The sequence below is a fragment of the Portunus trituberculatus genome, chromosome 45, assembly GCF_017591435.1.
Source record: "Portunus trituberculatus isolate SZX2019 chromosome 45, ASM1759143v1, whole genome shotgun sequence".
In the NCBI taxonomy this organism is placed as follows: Eukaryota; Metazoa; Arthropoda; class Malacostraca; order Decapoda; family Portunidae; genus Portunus; species Portunus trituberculatus.
The window spans coordinates 9,747,480-9,769,803 of NC_059299.1; the positions used below are offsets into that span (position 1 = coordinate 9,747,480).

General features: G+C 39.7%; 3 protein-coding genes across 7 annotated transcripts in view; 1 reads left to right on the top strand and 2 right to left on the bottom strand.

Moving 5' to 3' along the window:
• LOC123519480 (inactive ubiquitin carboxyl-terminal hydrolase MINDY-4B-like) overlaps nt 1-3,795 on the bottom strand; it is a 28,834-nt gene extending 25,039 nt beyond the window's left edge. For both annotated transcript variants that reach the window (XM_045280820.1, XM_045280819.1), the window contains exon 1: nt 3,656-3,795. The gene's annotated coding sequence lies outside the window, so the exon portion shown is untranslated. The remainder of the gene's footprint in view (nt 1-3,655) is intronic.
• A 2,642-nt stretch (nt 3,796-6,437) lies between these two features.
• LOC123519360 (WD40 repeat-containing protein SMU1-like) lies at nt 6,438-12,412 on the top strand. Its single transcript, XM_045280620.1, has 11 exons — nt 6,438-6,590; nt 7,169-7,379; nt 7,512-7,612; nt 8,043-8,245; nt 8,692-8,886; nt 9,355-9,485; nt 9,727-9,854; nt 10,319-10,420; nt 10,625-10,811; nt 11,398-11,556; nt 11,672-12,412. The coding sequence occupies exons 1-11, from the start codon at nt 6,565-6,567 to the stop codon at nt 11,768-11,770; spliced, it is 1,542 nt and encodes a 513-aa protein (XP_045136555.1). The 5' UTR covers nt 6,438-6,564; the 3' UTR covers nt 11,771-12,412.
• Nucleotides 12,413-12,895: 483 nt separating this feature from the next.
• LOC123519361 (endoplasmic reticulum-Golgi intermediate compartment protein 2-like) lies at nt 12,896-21,624 on the bottom strand. 4 transcript variants are annotated; one of them, XM_045280622.1, is made up of 10 exons: nt 21,270-21,624; nt 19,921-20,108; nt 18,891-19,046; nt 17,641-17,765; nt 17,374-17,465; nt 16,757-16,848; nt 16,272-16,430; nt 15,776-15,897; nt 15,389-15,527; nt 12,896-14,807 (listed from the first exon to the last, which is right to left on the bottom strand). In XM_045280622.1, the coding sequence occupies exons 2-10, from the start codon at nt 20,021-20,023 to the stop codon at nt 14,578-14,580; spliced, it is 1,218 nt and encodes a 405-aa protein (XP_045136557.1). In that variant the 5' UTR covers nt 20,024-20,108; nt 21,270-21,624; the 3' UTR covers nt 12,896-14,577. The 4 variants fall into 4 exon arrangements, with proteins under 4 accessions (XP_045136557.1, XP_045136558.1, XP_045136559.1 ...); XM_045280623.1 differs by lacking the exon at nt 21,270-21,624 and adding an exon at nt 20,996-21,133; XM_045280624.1 differs by lacking the exon at nt 21,270-21,624 and adding an exon at nt 20,989-21,011.
• Between the last annotated feature and the right edge of the window lie 700 nt (nt 21,625-22,324).

Below are 22,324 nucleotides of genomic sequence, written 5' to 3' on the forward strand. Positions count from 1 at the left end.
CCAACAGTCACTCCCGTCCATAAACACCTACTCTTTACCCCTTCAGTACTGAGACGCATTTTTATCTTGATTTTTGGGTATGATTAGACGATTTTATTTGCATTAGGAAGGGTCTATGGAGGTCAAAAGATTAATGGCCACAGTCTATTATTCTAATCCCAACATATGTTTCTGAAACTATAAAATCACCAAATTGTGACCAAAATAAATATGAAAACGCGTCCTGGTACTGAAGATATTAAAAGTCCTAAATGAAAAGGGACAAGAAGGGTGAGGATATGAAAGGGGCACTCAGAAAGAGGGTAAAGAATAATTGAGATAGGCGTGGCAGGAGGGCGTGTTTCTTATCGAGCTGCTGGTTTCAAGGTCGCCATTGATTTGTGTGCGTGTGAAGGAACAGGAAACGATGTAAAGGTGGACTGAGTGACTGGAATTATTTGCCTGGAATGACTAAAATTGCTGAAATGACTGGAATGACTGGAATTTTTACTAGAAGGACTGGATTTTTATTTTACTACCTTGGGCTGGTCTTACGGTGTTGGGCTGGTTATGGAGCTTTTCTTTCATTTTGGGCTAGAGTTTATGGTGCTGTATAGGTATTGGGCTTCTTTTGGGCTGGTATCAAGGCATTCGGTGATTCTTTGACAATTTTTGGGCGGTTTTTCAGCGAGTAAGGGATCTCATTATGATTACTCGTATTTCGCATGAGTGGGTTCAATATTCGTGTGTCTTTGAGTTCTTGCCCTCCAGATGTTGAGGAAATATTTGCCCTTTACCTCAAATGTCTCGACTATATTTCTGTTGGTGCCGAGTGGAAATTGTAACTTTTAGACTGAGAATGTTTGTGGAATGCGTTCAGTTGGTCAGGCGGTCGGTCTCTCTCTCTCTCTCTCTCTCTCTCTCTCTCTCTCTCTCTCTCTCTCTCTCTCTCTCTCTCTCTGCCAACTGTATCTTTTATTTTCTATCTCGGGAACAAAAAAGAGAGAGAGAGAGAGAGAGAGAGAGAGAGAGAGAGAGAGAGAGAGAGAGAGAGAGAGAGAGAGAGAGAGAGAGAGAGAGAGAGAGAATGGGGGACAACTGTAGTTCTTTTTATCTATCTCGGGAACAAGAAGGAATATGGAGAGAGAGAGAGAGAGAGAGAGAGAGAGAGAGAGAGAGAGAGAGAGAGAGAGAGAGAGAGAGAGAATAAGATAAAAACAAAGAAGAAAAACATAACCAAACTCAACAACAACAACATTACAACCGCTGCCACCAACACATTCACAGACACAGCAAGAGAGGCAGTGAATGTGTGTCTGTGTCCGTGGTTGAGTCTCTGTGGCTGTGAGTGTGACGGGGAACTATTTCTGTGCTGTGAGTCTGTGTGTCCGTGTTTTGGTGAGGCGAGGCGAGGCGTGCGGGGCGAGTCTTCATCAGCGAGGTTCAGAATTTGGCCATCTCGTCACAATGGTTTACTAACACGAGCGTCACCATCACACATTCCTTCCAGGCGTCACTTTTCCAGCGTTTAGGAGTGATTTGTTTCTTTGCCTATTGCTGGAACAAAGGAGGAAGGGAGGAGGAGGAGGAGGAGGAGAAATGTAGTACATAGGAATACACAGGAAAGACAAATGACAGATGGCCTTGCAACCTATGAGGAGGTCACTCGTTAACTATACTACACCTAAATCAAGTTATATAGTAAGAGGCAAAGATAAAACAGATGAAGCTCCTCCCCACCTACCAATCAATCCCTTCGGCGTTACCCGGCACAAAATAAAACGAAAAAAATACACCCCGATTGCTGAGAAGAACAATCGTGGAAATTTATACAGGAAACACGGGAGAAAGAGATCCATTGTAACTACTACTTTCGCAAAAAAAATCAGAAACTATTTTCTTTATAAAACTTATTTAATTTATTCTTGAAATTTGCCACCGAGGGAGAAGGAAGAAGAGGAGGAAGAGAAGGAGGAGGCAGTGGGATATGTTACAATGAAAGAAAGAGAACGAGGAGAAGAAAAAGAAAAAAAAGACGAGGATGATGAGGTGGTAGTTTGATAGGAGGAGGAAGTAATAGAGGAGGACGAAGAAGAAGGGATGCGGAGAAAGTAGTGATAATTAGACTGAGAGAGTATTATAGGAAGAAGAAAAGAAGAAAGAGGAGGATGTAGTACACTGTACAGAGGTCGGTTAGTTTAGGATCAGTTGGAATAAGTTTTCGATCCCATAAGAAGGAGAATCAAGACCCTGAAGAACTCCATGATTATGAAGAAAAATATCGAAGACCTTAATAAAAGAATCACAAAAACAGAACCTTTAAAAAATGTGTGATTATAGATAAGAAAATCGAAAACTTTTAAAACTTCCATGATTCTAAGAAAGGGAACTGAAACCCTTAAGAATTTCTAAGAAGAATGAAATGCTTTAAGAACCTAATAAGCAAAAAAATCAAAATCCATAGGAACTTCACGAATGGATTCAATGATCACATCAATAGACATTCCTACGAAACAGGATCGATAACACAAACTCACGCGGACCAACACAGCAAAGGAGAACACGAGACTCAAGAGCACACTGTTGCTTTTCTGCATGTACACCACGTAACTCCCTCACTTTCCCTCTCTCCCCAACTCCCTCCCACACTCACACGCATAGCCAAAGCAAACACTACTCTCGAGGTAATGGGGCGTAGATCAAGGCATTAAGCGTATAATCTCCTTTGGTGTACTAAAAGGGACACCTCCAGTATGATCATTCTTACTCTTGCATACTTGTGAAAAGAGAGACAGTTCGGCTAAATCTAAAAGCAAGGTAAAAAGGAATTGGTTCTCAGATATAAGCGGAGATTAATGGAATCGGCAAACGGTTGATAATAATTCAAATTCCAGCATACTTGTGAAAGTAGAAGCAGTTTATTTAGATTTAACCCCTCCAGTACTGGAACGTATTTTTACCATGAATTTTTGGTGTGATTAGGTGATTTTATTAACATTAGGAAGGATCTATGGAGGTCAGAGGGTTAATGGCCAGAGTCTTCACTATTTCAATCACCACATAACTTTAAGAAACTGTATAAAATCACCAAATAGTAAGCAGAATGAATATGGAAAAAGTCGTGCATGGTACTGAAGAGATTAAAAACGAGATGGGAAGAAATTGGCTCTCATGATTTAGAGTGGTATGAATGGATGAGGTTCAACAATAAAGGAGCTTTTTAAAGATTAGACATTTTCATGGACGAGGATGACAGGTGGAAGTAGGCAGATATGTTTCATACATGGCCTGACACGTATAGGACTGGTGGCCTCTTGTAGCTCCCATTATTTTGTTATGTTCTTTTTGTGTTCTGATTTAGCAATGCGATAATGACATGTACTACAATATGATGAGTACTCCCATTCATGTTCTTGTATACTCATTAATGTAAAAGAAATTCACCAACGCGTGAGTGACATGTAAAGAATGATATGATATTGCATGGGTTATTTTATTGATTTCTTTTTTATTCATGTCTGTTCTCTAATGAAAAAAGAAAAATGCAAAAATTACCTAAAGCGAGAGAAAAGGAGCATAAAAATTATCATAAATCCAAGACACATAAGAAAACAAGCACAGAAAACACAAAACCAAACCACATCACAAAGAAACTCACCATCTAACACACGCTTACCTAACACAGAAGAAAAGCAAGGAGAGGAGAACGTCACCAGCACGACACAGCACACCAGTTCACCACCTCGTCTCCAGGCCAGCCAGTGCTCCGGGCGGTGGAGGGAGGGAAGTTATATGCTCCCTCACTCGTGTCCGCCGCCACTCTGCCTGCCTGGGAGCGTCACGAGCCTGTAGCGTGAATCAGGGCCCCCTTCCAGTGACCCCACTCTCACCCAATTTACCTCAGTCCTCCCTCCTAGTCTCCTATCGGACGTCCATTTTCTTCACGTGATTTTGCTCTCGTGAAATGTTTCGTTGTGTTTCTGTTTGCTCCTCTGGTGGAAATGATTAATCTGATATACAAGAGAGAGAGAGAGAGAGAGAGAGAGAGAGAGAGAGATTATCTTTTATATTTTCCTTATCTCTCTTTTTTCTCTTTTTCTTCGGTTTTCAAAAGTACGAGAGAAAATTTGCTTATTTGCTTGAGCACGCGCACGTGTGTGTGTGTGTGTGTGTATACCTTGCTAGCGTGTGAGGTCACACACACACACACACACACACACTCCGCGACTTACAATCGAGAGGGCCGGGTTCGAGTCCTGGGAAGCGGCGAGGCAAATGGACAAGCTTCTTAATGTGTAGCCCCTGTTCACATAACAGGAAATAGGTACGGGATGTAATTCGAGGGGTTGTGGCCTTGTTTTCCCGGTGTGTGTTGTGTGTGATGTGGTCTCAGTCCACAAGATCCCGAAGATCGGTCACTACGAGTTCTGAGCTCTTTCCGTAGGGGGAAAGACTGGCTGGGTAACCAGCAGACGGCCGTGGTGAATAACACACACACACACACACACACACACACACACACACACACACACACACATGACTGACAGCTCTTGTTAATATTGGACTGCTAGGCGGGTGTGTGTGTGTGTGTGTGTGTGTGTGTGTCACGTTGTGTCCCATCTGATAAAAGGTAATGAAAAAAATAAAACACCTTTCGTTCAACCTTCGTGTGAGAGAGAGAGAGAGAGAGAGAGAGAGAGAGAGAGAGAGAGAGAGAGAGAGAGAGAGCGGCGTGTCATTTCCTATTTACCTCGTTTCTTGCTATTATTATTATTATTATTGTTCGTCTTCTTCTTCTTATTATTATTATTATTATTATTATTATTATTATTATTATTATTATTATTATTATTATTATTATTATTATTATTATTATTATTATTATTATTATTATCAATATTTTCATTGTCATTTTTGTTAACACTATCACCACCACCACCACCACCACCGCCACCACCACCACCACCACCACCACCACCACTACTACTACTACTACTACTACTACTACTACTACTACTACTACTACTACTACTATCATCACCACTCCGCCACCCCATAACTTTTTCTCCATTTCTTTCTTCCTAATTTTGCCCACTAACGATAACTCCAATAGATTACAATATTTCTCCCTCATTACCCGCATCCCATGCTGGGTCACGCTCGTGTGGAGAAAAATATAGGAGCAAATAATATCCAGCCTTTCCTGACAACCCCACAAACAATCTGTATTTTTTTTTTTTTTCCTCGTTGTGTGTTTTCTGTCATTATTCTCGCTTCCCCTTATCCTCTTCCTCCTCCCCCTGTGCCCCGAACACACCTGGAGAGATATTGGGTCACGAAACAAAGTGATGTGGCCCGATATCAGGTAGGAAAGTAGGCAGATGTTGGTAACATGACCGTGTAAGGTAACAGCCGCTTTAGGGAAGCTGTATCATTGTCTAATATTCTATAGCCTCTAAAGGTGACTACTCAAGGCTTCTCTGATATTTTCACACAGAGATGCGATAATTACTTTCTATTTGTTTATTGTGTAGCTACGTTATCTTTAGTTTGATAATCATTGTAAACAGAGTTCCATAGTGTGTCCAATATGTTGCATTCACTTTCAGTGTGATATGCTCATTTATTTCGTAAATATGGGTTTTATGTTGCATTCACCATTATAAGACAAAAAATGGATCTTTATGTTGCTTTTAGTACTGAAAAGGAATGAGAACACGGGTCGCTTCCTATATTAGCAAGTGTTTATATTTACCAAGGCAGAGACACTCTTTAAAGTCTACGGTGAGGATGTCCCATTTCACTAACTCTACGGGAATGTCTACCACATATTACTTGCATTGTAAATATCTCTTAATATTCCATAGTGATGACGGAATTACTAATGGCCATACTTATATACAAACCTTCCCACTTATAATTTTAGCACTTATGTATTAACTCATAGGGACTACTGTTCCTTAGAGATTGTAAAAGAAGAAGACTTGAAAGAAAATCAGACACAATATCATGTTTGTTAACACCCAACACTTTTATGCAACAAAATCCATTAGAACTCAAAATCATATCATTTAATCGATAATAAGCCGTGATTTTTAATTCTCTATAGCTCATGGTGGAAAAGAGAGAGAGAGAAGGGGGAAAGTAACATTCTAACCTCTTCAGGGCTATGACGCGTTTTCATTTTCGTTCTGCCCACTATTTAGCGATTTTACACAGCTTGAGAAACCTATAATGAAGACTGTGGCCATTAATCTTCTGATCTCTGTAGACCTTTCCTAATGTAAATAAAATCGTCTAATCATATCACAAACTCAGGGTAAAAATGAGCCCTAGTACTGAAGGAGTTAAGCAACCGAACAGAATCTTCCTCAGCCTAGTAATTTCAGGTTTCACTGGGTCTGTTCTGCACTAGCATGTAGGAAAACTATTAGCAATGTTGGATAGAAATAAGCAAATCCTGTTGTAGTGGGTGGCGTGATGAGGGAGGCACCGCAGCTCCGAAGATCAAGACGCTTTGTTGATGTGTGAAGCAGAAGAGGCGACTCGCTGAGGAAGGGCGGCCGCCTGTATTAATCCCTCACCATGTCCATAGAAATAGAATCAGCGGAGTGAGTACTTGTAATGTGACGGTCAGGTGTGGGAGGGAAGTGATGAGAGCTGCTGGTGGTGATGGGAGTGATGGAAAAATGTGTCTGTGATGCATTAAGTTTACTTGCTGTAGGAATATTATGTTTGTAGAAGTGTGATGGTTAGGAACGTGTGTGTGTGTGTGTGTGGTGGGGGGTAGGTAGGTAACAGTAATGGTTATGTATGAATGTGTATGTGTAGTGGTGTAATGGTTAGGAATGTGTGTGGGTAGGTGGCTCAGGAATATGTTTGTAGGTTTATAAATGTTACGTATTGTGGAATTAACGATAGCTTAATAATTTCAAGATAAGTATTATTTACCTCTTCACAAAAACCATGATGTTTTTTCTTAAATCCTGATCTGCACAATGAGTGTGACCAATAGTGGCTCCTTATGTATTACATTGCCCCCCCTACCTTGGGATCTGGTGGGAAAGGAGAGATTTTAGAGTGAAGAAATTAAAAATCATGCCAAATTTAGACACCAAGGATTAGATGTCATATTTTCAAAAGTAGGTATCTTTTTTAGCATAATCTAACCAAACCTAATGCCTTGCAGTGTGATCCGCTTGATCCAGCAGTACCTGAAGGAAAACAATCTGGGCCGCACGCTGCGAGCCCTGCAGGAGGAGACGTCCATCACCCTCAACACAGTGGACTCAGTGGAAAGCTTCATGGCGGACATTAACCAGGGCCACTGGGACACTGTGTTGAAGGCCATCCAGACCCTCAAGCTGCCCGACAAGAAACTCATTGACTTATACGAGCAGGCAGGTTTTAGTTGTGTGGATGTTGTTTGTCCTGAAGGAATGGGAATATCTATTAATGATTATATATATGTATTTATTTCTATCTGTGAAAGTGTTGAGTTCTTGCATGTATTCATTTTGCCTCATCACCAGGTTGTCCTTGAGCTGATTGAGCTGCGTGAGCTTGGAGCAGCAAAGTCTGTACTACGTAACACTGACCCACTCATCATGTTGAAGCAGACCATGCCGGAGAGGTGAGACTCATGGCTCTTTGAATGACAAAGGTCCTGGGTGAATGTGTAGCATTATTAGCATCTTACATCTGCTGTAGGCTCAGGATTGGAGTGTATGTCAGGGAAGGAACTGTTTTATTATGAATGTTAAGGGTAAACCAGTGTGTACTGTAGGGCCATGTTGTGCATGTGTGTGTAGGTAGCTATGTTATGCCTAAGGTGTTATAGGGTGGTCCATGAACTTGTCCCTTTCCATCAGGGGATGATGGGGCTAAAAATATAAATGTCCTGAGTACGTATATCCCGTAACACCCCAATTTTCAGATACATTAATGTACATCCATCTAAAAGATCTCAGCTATAAATGTAGGATAGACAAAGAATTGGATAAGAAAATAAAGTAAAAATAACAAGATTAGCTTACAATTACAGAACATCTCTAATCCCTTAGATATGTACATCTGGAGAACCTCATCGCCCGCTCATACTTTGATCCACGAGAGGCGTACCCCGAGGGCGTGACTAAGGAGCGGCGTCGAGCTGCCATCGCTGCGGCCCTGGCTGGAGAGGTGTCCGTGGTGCCTCCTTCCCGTCTCCTGGCTCTCCTTGGTCAGGCCCTCAAGTGGCAGCAGCACCAGGGTCTCCTTCCACCTGGTCAGTATGTCAAGAATGAGGAGGGTGTTGTCTATGGAGCATTTGGTGTTGTTGAGTGTGATTGGTTTGTCTTTTTCGGTTTAGACAAGAGAAGTGAATACAGAGGTTATGTTTGTGTTGGCAAAGATTTGAGATTGCTGTATGTGATTGTGTTGTGGGCTTTGGTTTGTTTTTATCTTGTTTAAGGAAAGGAAAATGAATGTAGAAACTGTGTTGGTGTTTGTGAAGATTCCTGTTTCTATGTCAGGAAAATATCTCCTATTACACTGTTTGCAAAGTTCTTAGTATAAACCAATTCATTCTTCCACATGTCAACTTTCATGTAATTCAGGCACAAAATTCAGTGAACATCATAACACCACCACTATACAGAACCTTTCTTACATATAAAAGAAAATAAAACAACACTTCTTGACACCATTTCTAACTACTTCTCATTCACACAGGCACGCAGATTGATTTGTTCCGAGGTAAGGCAGCCATGAGGGAGCAGGAGGATGAAAAGGTGCCAACTCAGCAGGCACGCTTCATCCGCTTCCCACAGAAGGCACACGTGGAGAGTGCCCACTTCAGCCCCGATGGACAGTACCTGGTGACGGGCAGCTTCGACGGCATCATTGAAGTGTGGAATTTCACAACTGGTAACAACAGCTTTCTTATTTTTTTTTAGTTATTGTTTTTTCATGTATTTTTATGAAGGTTGACTTGGTTTGGTTTTTGTAGCTTATGATATTTCTTGTCTTTGAAACTTAGGTATGTTCTTTTTCACTTATTTATTTATGTTTTTGTTTGTGTGTATAAAGATGAATGTAGATATATTTATTTTTATGTTTTGTAGTTCCATTTTTCTGTCTGTATTTTTAATTTCCTTCAGTGAAAGTCATCAGAATTTACAGGTGTGTTTTCATGAAGGAAGAAGCTTTATGAGTTAGAATACTTACAAACCATTTAGGTATTCTCTTTTTGGTCTTTTTGTTATCCTAGACCATTGCCCCTCTTCCACTAAAAAAAGCATCTCTCAATTAATAATGCACATCAAAAAAGAGAAAGTACATTAAAATTCTAAATACCTCAACTCACTCACTCACTGAATGGATCTTCTCCTTCAGGCAAGATCCGTAAGGACTTGAAGTACCAGGAGAAGGATTCATACATGATGATGGAGACAGCCGTGCTGAGTCTGGCATTCAGCCGAGACTCTGAGATGCTGGCCAGCGGCTCCCAGGGTGGCCAAGTCAAGGTACTGTGAGGCTGGAGTGTGTAAGGCTCAGATAGACTAGGTTGATTATTGTTTATGATCAGTTTCTTGGTATTGTTATTAGTATGTGTGAGGTTTATACAATTAACATTCTTGTGCTGTGAGACTGTCATGTGTAGCTTAGAAACAATGATTACTGTAAGCTTTCTTTGCACCACTATTATTGTGGGATTTATTTAATGCATTTGTGCTTTAATCTTTGACACCATGTATCCCTCCTCAGGTGTGGCGGGTCAACACAGGTCAGTGCCTGCGCAAGGTGGAAAGGGCACATTCTGAAGGAGTCACATCACTGGCATTCAATAAGGACAACAGTCAAGTCATGTCCACCTCCTTTGACAACACTTTGAGGTGAGACTGGGTGATAAATTTGCCATGCACAGCTGTGGGCCTCGCTATTTGTTTATGTCATTATGTATCTGATGTCTATTCATGATAACTCCCTTGGGGGATGGATATGCTGGAGATTCATAGGTTAGAAGTAGACTACCACTTCTCTCTTAGTTAATCTTGAAAACCACCTATTGACTTATAACCAACAATCTGTTTACTGAAACTTCTGTCAACCACCATTCAGTTACCCTATCAACTGATCTTTTAAAACATCTAAGTAAACACCCAACTTACTATTTACAAATCTGTTACTATCATATACCTACCATTCACAACCCTTTTCTCATATTTAATTTATAAAACCTTCTATTCACTCACTACAACTCATCTTACCAAATCTATTCTAGTCACCCAACACACATAAATAATCTCTCCTCTCTTAGCCTGAGTACCACTCCCACCAACTCTTTCCTTTCCCTCAGAGTGCATGGCTTGAAGTCCGGCAAGACACTGAAGGAGTTTAGGGGTCACTCGTCCTTTGTGAACCAGGCCACCTTCACCCAGGACGGCCACAACATCATCAGGTGAGTCAGAGGAGGCTCAGGTGAGATATGGACTGTGATGACCCAATCTAACTTAACTTGACCATTTCCAAACTACAATAAATACCTAACTCACTATTTATCAAGTCTATTCCTGTCTAACCTAACCTAACTACTTCTAAACTACAATAACCCAACCTAAACCAACCCAACGAAATCCAATTTAACCTAACCTCTCCATCACAGCGCCTCATCAGACGGCACTGTGAAGGTGTGGTCGGTGAAGACAACAGAGTGCATTGCCACCTTCAAGTCCCTGGCTGGGGTGACCTCCATGGACCTGCCAGTATACTCAGTGCACATCCTACCCAAGAACCCTGACCATATCGTTGTGTGTAACAGGTCCAACACTGTGACCATCATGAACATGCAGGTAAGGGAGTGAGTGAGTGAGTTGAGTGACTTGTCTCATTAGTTGCTTGAATCTGGGAAACGGCAGAAAATAAATTGTTAAAAAGTAAGAAAGAAAATAGAGTGAAAGAATAAAAATATGCACAGGGTTAAATGCAACTGACTAGGAAATAACAAAAATTACAGTTAAAAGCAAGGAAAATAAGTAAAAGAATAAAAAAACGAAAATGCAGGTTAAAATTCAACTAATTCACTGACTGACTGGATTTGCTGAGTAAGTGAGTGATTGATCGACTGACTGATTGACTCAAAGGTACAGCAGTTGAGTGAGTGATAGATTTCCAGTTTGATTCTAAGATATGTACCATATCTTTAGGAAAATGGAAAAAGATATGGAATTTCAGGGTTTACTAGTACAAGGGGTGAAAGGGCAAAGGTAATGATTAACTCTTACATATTGGTTTAAACTTACAAGAGGGAGGATGCCATTTCACTCTTGTATTAGTTTTAGCTTGCAAACTTAACATGGGTGACTGTGCTTGTTTACTCATACCTCATAAACTTGACTGTACTATTTACTAATCACCATACACCATCATTATCTCCAGGGCCAGACGGTGCGTTCTCTATCTTCTGGTAAGCGTGAAGGTGGTGACTTTGTGGCATGTGTGGTGTCTCCGAGGGGCGAGTGGATCTTTTGTGTGGGCGAGGATCATGTGCTCTACTGCTTCTCCACCTCTACTGGCAAACTGGAGAGGACCTTGAATGTAAGACTTGGGTAGTTTCTTAATGGCTTGGGTTTATTCAAATATTTCTTTGTTTTACTTGTCTCACTGACCAAACACAGCCCCAGTTTAATCCACACCCTTCCTATACCTCCAGGTTCATGAGCAGTCGGTGATTGGGATGTGCCACCACCCCCACCAGAACTTGCTGGCAACATACAGTGAGGAAGGTCTCTTGAAGCTGTGGAAACCGTAGACTTAAGGAATGAGTAGGTGAGGTGGTAGCTTGGCTGTATATTGACAATTGCAGGAGTGTTGTTTCATTCTGTTGCTGTGGTGAATGGTGACGAGTGGATGAAGTGAGGGTGAAGATGGTGGTGCAGTTGATATAATGGTGTAAGAGGTGTATGCGTTTCAAATTGAGGTGTTTGATAATTAAGTGTCTTTTTTTATATGTTTTGAATTTGTAAGATTTAGAATAAGAAAATTACAAGGAAAATCTTGGCTAATGGAAGTTAGATCATTCATTCACCCATAAAGGTTTTGAATTTGTAAGATTATATAGGAAAGTAAGAACATTGAGCAAAATGCCAACTATGATGGTTAGTTCGTCCATTCAGCCAGCCTCAGGACAGTACAAATGATTCCCTACATGTAACATTCACCCCGAGATGCAGCATTGTAATAAGGAACAAGTTTGGATATTTTGCTATGGAGCTGCTTTGACTGAGGACACTTTAGTGTTTTGCAGTCCACCTGTTGTGTACTGAACTGATGACATTTTGTGTAATTTCTCACGTGTACGTCATTCTTGGCAGCGTAGAAGTGAGGATTGTATACAGAACTGTCAGATTTAGACCACAAATAGTATAAGTGAATAAAGTGTGTTGCACTTACATCCACACCTTTGAGCACCTCTTTACTAGGACTTAAGAATTCCCTATGATATTTTTCTGTTACTGTTGGCTTCTTCATCCTTAGCCCTCACGAAAATATCAAATTACAGATATTTACATTCACAAAGGAGCCTTTTTAAGGTGACTGTAACTTGAAGATCCCCATGTTTCGTAGTGCCATCCTTCTGCTACTCTTGAGTCCTTCACTGAAACATTTAATTGCACATGATATTTATACTCAAGATATTTTCCTAAAATGAGTACAAGTTTAAAAGTTTCTTTGTGTCATCAATGTGGTAATGTTGGCCTCCTTATCTTCACTTCTCACAGAAACAATTACATTACATGTGATATTGATACTCAAAGGACGCTTCCTGAAGTGAGTACAGGTTGAAAAATCTATGTTTCTTCCCACTCTGTCTTTAGTGAGGTGCAGCTGAAACACTTCCACTTGCCTCACCATGGAAAGGATAAGCAGTAACAAGTTTAATCTATCATCTCTTTAATTGAAATTTCTTTATACGACACTGATAAAAACACCAAATCTGCATTATCAATTCCAATCAATCGTAAAACCTGTAGTGGGGTTGAAAAATACCTCAAACCCCACAGTCTGTGGATAAAGAACTGAATATTATTAAAATACATAAATCTGATCAGATTTATCAGAGAAAAACCTCCCCCCAAGCTACATAACAAAGATCACATGACTTCTACTGTGACGAGAGATAACTTGGTCCTCTTTTAATACAGGATTAGATTTCTCAAAGTTGTGCTGTCTCTCCCTGAACGGTTGGTGGTGAGTGAAACGTGAGTGATTATCTGACCACACATGCGATAAACTGTGTATCTCAAACCATCAACTTATCAATCATTCAATCAATACACACATGCCATACATCATGAACAAGGTATTGTGGGGTATTCAGCATATGATGTGTTTGACTTATGATCAATTGCTACCAAACCAAAAAAAAGATGTTCATTTTGCATACAGTGACTAATTTGGCACACCATCGACTAGTACATTATACATATTTTGTGACCAATAGGGTAAAAGACAATTGATTAGATGCATTTTCCTGCATTTTTACGTATGCATTTTTTTTTTCAATTCTTTGCATTTTTTAAAGAATAAAGTCATGATATCTGACTGTTTTTGCTTCTAACTCTTTGTAAGAGATAATAGTCATAAGCCAATTTCACCAGCATAACATGATGTACAACAGTAGTCAAGATCATAAGTAACATTCTACACTCAATTCCTCTTGGTTTTATATTTTCCCTCCATCTTGTCTAACCTGCTACAGTCTTACAAAACCTGACAATTGATGGATTCAAGCAGAACAGAGGAACTGAGACAGGGAAAACTAAGCCAAGAGGAAGGGAGTGAGTGTGGCATGCTACCTGACTTCTGAGGTTATCCCTGTGTGGCGGCAAGGTAAGGCAGTGAGTCGAGCTGTACTGGAGTGGAAATCTTGCACCAACGTGTGGAAGGTTTACTGTCTATCAAGACTGAGATTCCTTGCACTCTACTCTTGTCAAGTGTGCAGTAATAGTTAGGAGCAAATTGACTTGCTGCACTTGTTTCTATTGTTTTTGAGTCTTCACTTGATCTTAAGAGTTTTCAATCTTGTATCCTTTCAGTAATCAAGTTGTGTAAGGTTATTTAGAAGTTAGCAGTTAAAACATTAGATTAAAAAAAGAGATAGGAAGAAATTGGTACACAAATAGAGTGATCGATGAATGGAATGAATTCAGTAATCAGGTTCTTAGTGGCAAGTCACTAGGGAGCTTTGAAAGATTAGACAAGATGCCATAGAAGTAGGCAGGTACGTTTCATAAAGGGACTGCCATGTATAGGTCTGATGTCTTTTTGCAGCCTCCCTTATTCTCTTATGTCTTTATACTCAAAACTAATGGAAACAAGAACAAATCACTCCACTTCTAACCATTACTACATTACACACCATTTGTCCCTCAAGCATGGTACCAAACCTCTTCATCCCATCACCCCATCACTACTACACACACTTATTCACATACGAACATACAAATAAATACAAAAAAACGGTAAAAAAAGGTAGATTTAAATATTACTCTATTAAAACATTCTGAATAACGAAATCTGAGAGAAGGAAAACGACACAGAGCGAGGCGTGCTGTGTCATGACTCTGGAGTAGAGCTCTGGGGGGCATCCGACACAAAGACCATGTTGGAGGTAATGGTGGTGGAGGTGAGGAGTGGCTGGGTCTCTGTTTGTACAAGTTCTGTGGCCAGGAGGAGAGTTGTGGTTTTCTGAGAGGTTGTCACTGTCTCTGTCTTGTCCGTATGCCTTTGAAAGAATCGGCAGGTGAAGCAGTCCACCGCCAAGCTCACTATGCTGCTCATCAACCCTGTATAGATGTGAAGCTTTTATTGTATTTCATAAAGAGAGAAGCTTTTAAACTTATATTCCTTAGAGGGGTGTATGATAAGTGTGTGGTGGACATTTGATGTTTTAAATTCAAATTCCTTAGAGAGGCATAGATTAAGAGGGGATCTGATAGGGATATGCAATGATAATTTAAAAGTTTAAAATACATATTCCTTAGAGTGGCATAAATCAAGAAGGGATCTAATAGTGTGTAGTGGAAATTTGAAGCTTTTAAATCTATATTCCTTAAAAAATTATAGGAATTGAGGCCTATGAAGATTTCAATTTACATTCCTTAAAGAGGCACAAGTTAAGAAGTGATCTGATAGAGGTCTGCAATGAAAACTAGAAGCTTCACCCCTTAAGTCCTATTTGCTTTTTGTGTGAGACCTGACCAGGCATAGAGATAGACACAGATGAATGAAGCAGTGACAATGTGGAGTCAGTACAAAATTGTAATACTAATCTCATCTCTGAACTTCCATTCCCTTCTGTGTGATAGTTGGTCCTGCAAAGAAATAGACAGAGACAAAGAAGAGTAAGAGGGCAGCGGCAACCCACCTGAACAGGTCATGACGCCACCAATGATGCCACACAAGCGCATCAGAAAGGCCAGCAGCGGCTCGTGTCTCTCATGAACATTGACTCTCAGGGCAGACACATCATACTTGAAGAAGATCCCTGGTGTGCCGTGTGAATTCTGCAGAAGTGGGGAATGTGTTACTGTCAATTTTAAAGTTCTTAGTAAGTGGGTAAATAAACAAATGTTAATTCTGTGGAGTCCTATGGGAATTATGAGTAAATGTATGGGTGTAAATGTTGATTCTAGAGTTTTGTGTGAATTCTTGGTAAATGTATTTGTGTTTGAGCAATCTTGTGAGGGAGTGCCAGTCTGGTATAAAGATAAACAGATCAGCATATCTTCACAACAGTTCCCAAGCTACCTGCCTTGTCATGGGCGATCTCTCTGGACTGCTCCGACACAGAGTACTGGAATGTTGAGCCACGGTAGCTATAGGTGCTCACGTAGGTAGGCACCACTGTGATGAAGTACTGGTAGGACATGAGGTCTGGAATGATCAGTGATGTTGGATTAGGTGTACAAATATGAGAACTGACTAGAACTAAACAACTTTTTTATTTTCTTAAATGGTTATGTCAATATAGAAATTAAAAGTATAAAAGCAACTTTTTTTTTTATCATTCAAGCATTATTGGTTAGATGAATATGAGAACTGACTAAGACTGAACAACTATTTATGTAAATATATGAAGCGAGGAGAATTGACTTTTAAAATTCAGGCAATACTGGGTTAAAACTATGAGATTAACTTTTTAAACAGACTACTATTTCATTCACACATTACTGTTATACTAATACTGAAACAGATTAGAACCTCCAAGAAACAACTACTTTCACACAACACAGCTCGGGCATCCTTACTCTTCTCCGTCAGCTCCTCATCGCCTTCCAGTGGGTGCACGATGCCAGGTGCTGGGTCACCAAAGGACAGCTTGTTGATGCGGTGTGTGAAGTTGTAGTCCTTGTCATCCATAAACACTGCCAGATGAGCGTGGCCGCGGGGAAGAGGAATTGTCTTCCCTGCAGATTTAAGAGTGGATGAGTAAGTATTTTTTTCTTTTTCATGTACTTTTTTTGTTGTCTTTGTTGAATGTTATACATAGAAGTGTGTTCTTAGGTCTTTTGCTTTGTCTTAGCATTGTTTTATCTGGGAATTTATGTTTGTGAGAGCTTGGATATTTAGTAATTGATGACTCGCAGTACTATAAAGCTAACATAAGTGGCCTTGATAAAGTAATTCTGGCATTCTATAAGATAATAATATACAGTAACCTTTGCCAAATTTACTCATAATGTTACAGTTCATGAGTTCATTGCGAGTGTTGTGAGTGAGTGAGACGTATCACCTGCTGTTATGTGGAAGTTTCCAGCCACTTTGTTGATCTCCAGTGTGCCCATAACCTGGCAGGCATCCTTCTCCTTGTTGGGCATCACCCGTCTGCCACAGAGGAGAGTAACCTTAGCGTCAGCAGAATTTCTACCTAACCTAATTTGCATTAAGCTTTAATAAATTGATAGATCAGTCAGGCATTTCAGTAATCTATCTGCAGTCTATCAGTCTCTCAATTAGTGGATACATAATCAGAATCTTTATTTCATTTACTGTATTAAGCATTTCTGGCATGTTAAATCAGTTGAGTTATATAATCTATCTCACTTGTACTAATAAAGCTACAGTTTCAAGACTCAGAAAGAAAAAGAAGATGGATACATAAACATAAACATAAATGAAGGGATGTTGCAAAAATATTAGAACACATGAATGTAAGAATAGGACTGCAAGTAAGAACAGAACAAAAGAAACATAAATGAAGCTGCAAACACAAGAAAATAAGAGAAACAATAAAAAGCTATTATTTGTTCATATAGCCAGCCTCTGCATAAAACATAGTAAAATCCTTAGAACCCACAACCTCACAGAAACACAAGAGGACAACATAACAAACAATTTCAGCTTCCATACCTCTTTGGGAAGTCTCCAAAGATGTTGATGTATCCACTCCTCCACAGCAGCTGGTGGATGGAGTGGAACTGCTCCCTGAAGTAACTGTTGACCTGCAGTGGGGAAGAAAATAGAACGAGTACAATATAAGAGAAAGAAACGAGACAGAGACAAAGATAAATGAGAGAGAGAGAGAGAGAGAGAGAGAGAGAGAGAGAGAGAGAGAGAGAGAGAGAGAGAGAGAGAGAGAGAGAGAGAGAGAGAGAGAGAGAGAGAGAGTGTACCCACCTGCTGCATGCCGTCAAAGTGGATGCGCTGGTCAGGGTCCAGCTCCCACCAGGTGTCCTCCATTTCCAGAGCGCCAAAGGTCATCACTTGCTGCCCCGTCATGTCCAGCACATCGGCACCCACGTCTGAAAGTGTCACAGTAATGCCACTCACTGTCTTGGGGTGTATTAGGGTTCTGGGTTTGTCTGGCATATATTTACCAGTGGTAATGTTTGATGCTATTATACGACATGAGGTTTTTTTTCTAGGCTACATTTCCGATTGATATTGTTTAAGTCTATTATGTTTACAGGAATGTTAGATTTTATTTTGGTACTTGAATTTTTTGGTGTGGTTTATTTTTTGAGATTATATTTATTTTTCTCTTCCCTTGACGTCAAACCCACTGATATTAATAACAAAAACTAATCTGTTCTCCTATTATGACCACCCACACCACAATGCCTACAATATCACCACTAACACCACCAAGAACACATCCTTTTCCTTTTCCAAAGAAGCCAAACTCCACAATAATAATAATGCTAATAAAAAAACTATTCTCCTCTAAAAATCCTAACACCACAACACCAACAAAATCACCACTAACATCAATAACTCACATCACTTTCCTTTCCCGAGACACCACTAACACAAAAAAACCTGTATTCTCCACTAACATTAATAAAAAAAAACCTAATCTATTCTCCCATCAACACCAACATTACATCATTAACAATATCACCACTAACACTGCCAGTACCTCCTTTTCCTTTCCCTGAGTCACTAACACCCACAATAACACCATTAATAAAAAAAATAAATAAATAAAAAATCTATTCTCCCATCTAGCCCAACAGTACAACAGCAATACCACCACCAACACTACCAATAACTCACATCCTTTTCCTTTCCCCGAGTCGCCAAGGCCCACAATAACACCACTTCAAATCCTGTCTACAGTCCAAGTGTAGGTTGGGCTTCATCACTCGGGGCAATGGTTTCCTAGCAGGTGGGCTTTGAGATAGGAGGTACCCCCAAAAAATAACCCCTTTAGCCTATAAATTCCCATGAAAAGCCTATATGGTGTAAATAAAAAAATAAATAACGTTAAAAAAACTAATCCGTTCTCCCATCTAGCCCAACAGTACAAGACCAACAATATCACCACTAACACTACCAATAACTCACACCATTTTCCTTTCCCCGAGACACCAAACCCAACAATAATAATAATGTTAATCAAAAATAATTGTCCTCTCAGAACCCACATCGGCAGGGCATGGCAACGGTGATGTCAACATTGATCTTGAGCTTCTCGGAGAACTCGGTGTCTGGGATGAAGGTGTAGGTGAAGGATGTCTCCAGGTAGTACACCATTTCCATCACCATCAGCCACAGGATTACTGCCAGACTCAGCACAGAAACTAGAAAGGAAGAAGTAAGTGTGTCATGTTTCTCTGTATTTATTGCTTTTTTTTTTTTTTTTTTTTTATGAGATTAGAGTAAGAAGAATTATTCAGTTCATCTCAGAGTGGCAGGGTGTTGTAATCTTTTATGCTCTTATCCTTATTTTTCTTCTTTTATTTTCCTTACTTGATTGATTTCCACTTTTCATCTTTTATATTTCTTCCCTTTTACTCTAGCACACATGAGTATCTTCCTTTCATTTTAATTTTTCACTCACACATCTACATATTTCTTTTCACCTTTTTCTTCCCTTTAATCCTTCACTTAGACACACTCACTCATCCTTCTTCACCTCCCTTGCCTTTACCATTCATCCATCCCTCATACTCACACACACTCACCTATCTCTTCTTCACCCTTCCTTTTCTCTCTTTTACTCTTCTCCATTCCCTTCCTCTTTCATGAACTCACACACTCACAGTCACACACACACACCCTCGCATTTCTCTTCTTTTTCCTTCGTTCTTCCTATTTACTTCCAGTTGTCACTCACATCCAGTCACATACACAGTCATCCAGTTCTTTACAGCCTCCTTTTCCTTTCCATTTACCTCCATCTGTTACTCACACACCCAATCAATTACTCTTAGTCATCCATTTCCTTTCACCTTTCTTCCTTTCCTTTCCCATTTTCTATAAATATCACTCACATACCCAGTCAAAACATTCAGTCATCCATTTCTTTTTATTTTCCTTCCTATTTACTTCCATTCATGACTCAAACACCCACATTCACACCCTCAGCCTTACAAGTCAGTACAGTCATACCATTACCACCATCCTCACAAGTCAGTCTTACAGTCACACATACAGTCATGCCATCAGCCTTACAAGTGCCTCCTGTTGTGGTCTTCTCTATGCATTCCTCGGAAGTCTTAGGGAAGGCATCCAGGCTCTTCACAGTCTGGATGGCCTTCTTCCGGTGGCGCAGCATGGGGGCGGAGTAACTGGGCGGAGGGGCATGTAAGTGGAGGGGTGAAGGTTGTGGTAGTGGTGGGGATGGTGATATGTTAGATCATCTGTAATAGAAGGTGTTTGTTAATTTTCTTCCTTGTTATTTTTTTGTTTCAGAATAACCCTTACCTATGATGTTGATCTAATCATTTAAAAGTCTTCTAACTACCATACATTAATTTCCTTACTACCTATTTGCTTTCCCATAACTACTTTTCACATAATATTCACTCAAAGCATATAACAACTCCCTAATTAATTACAACTGCCATGCTAAACAACTACAACTAAAATACTGCAACTGCCTGATTACCTAATTACTATTACATATTAACAGATACACTCCCACCTCACTGTCACATAATTTACTTATAAAAAGTCACTAATTAAACCTAACCTAACCTAACCAAATAAATATAATCTCATCTATTCTTGTTAATGGGACATGGCATGGGATCTCTCTCTCTCTCTCTGTGAAGCATCACTTTGATTTTACATAACTTGAAGTCTTGAGCCCCAAAAGCAAGCCTTGAATTCACGCCTTACATCCTCAAAGTCAGATGAAATTAAACGAACCCGAATAAAAGCAGTGAAAACACGAGTAATTTCAAGATAGGAAACCACCTTAAGAAAATAACTTAACAATTACGCATCACCAAGTATCAAACACAATTCTCAATTTCTCTAACCATAAAAAAGAAACTAAAATTTCAAAAAATCTATCAAAAAAGACATGAAAACCCAGAACACAAAAGCAAACAAGCAAAAATTTTATGAGCGGGCATCAGAAAATTTAACCATTTTATCTCAAAACATCAAGATCGCTTAGATTACTAATGACACAAGTACTCAGGTAGCAGCAAGGCAGTTAGAGGGATCAGTCAGGCACGGGAGGGTGAGGGAGAGGGGGTAGGAGAGAGAGGAGAGCGGAATAAGATTAGAGACGTGTTACTCTGTGTCTGGTCGGCGCCGAGAGTTTGTTGTGCGATAACAGCTGATTGACCCCCCATATGTTTTGTTAAATATTTCGCCGATTACTGTATTTTTGTGCACTATGTATCACTTAAATAACTTCTTTTTAATTGTTTTTTTTTTATATGATTCTTATGACCATCCAGTGCGTAATGAGTCTAGATATACGAGAACACGGATGCTGCAACGTTACCAATATTTTACTGACTGATTCTATATACTTTGTCTTTATAATTAATCATTTTCCTTCCTACCTTCTTGTTTATAATGTGGATGTGATTCTCTGTTGCTTAATTACTCTGTACGTCAGTACTTGAGTTCTTGCCAACCTTGGTCATATAATTTTTCAGTAGCTTTTTTTTTTTTCTTTGGAAGATGCGCCTTTTGCAAGAAAGGCATAGGCCTTTGCTGCCAACGCAGCGGCCCATAGGTGATTTTTCAGTAGCAACACGTGGCAGGCTTCAATTTTCCCTTAATTGGTTGGTCCATTTGATCGGAGCGTCACTCGTCATCTCCCTCTCCACTACCGTCTGTACCATTAAAGACAAGGCATTTTACACACACACACTACGGCTTGGAGTGAAGTGTCAGTCAGTCAGTCAGAGGGACCCCGGGACACCTTGATAACACATAAGATAAGGTAACACACACATACACTGGATAACTTGTCACCATAAAAGAACATAAATAGAAATACAGGAAATGTCTACGAACTTTTGAGAAATATAAAGGTGGCATTCACTTGCATAGACGAATATATATATATATATATATATATATATATATATATATATATATATATATATATATATATATATATATATATATAAGACTTTAATGTACCCAAAATTAGAAAATGCAGCTACAGTATGGTCACCGAACAAAAGAGAAACATAAGGAAACTATAGAAAATAAAGAGGGCAGCAATAAATAGCTTTCCCCAAGTTTAAGTGAACGGTCATGTGAAGAAAGGCTGCAAATATTAGGTCTTACAATTTTAGAACAGAGGAGGGAAAAGGAGATCTAATAGCAGTGTACAGAGCGATGAATGGACTGGAAAAATTAGATAGAGAAGACTTACTAATCTGGGACAACAGTGAAACAAGAGGACATGGAAAGAAATTAGAAAGGACAACTGCAGGAGAGATATCAAGAAGTTCAGCTTTCCACAAAGATGTGTAGAGGTGTGGAATGGTTTAGATAGAGTCGTTGAAGCAAGAACCAAGATGTATTAGACTTAGTCTAATACATCTTGGCAAGAACAATCAACAAGTTCAAAGAAATGTTGGATTATCATAGATATGGAGAC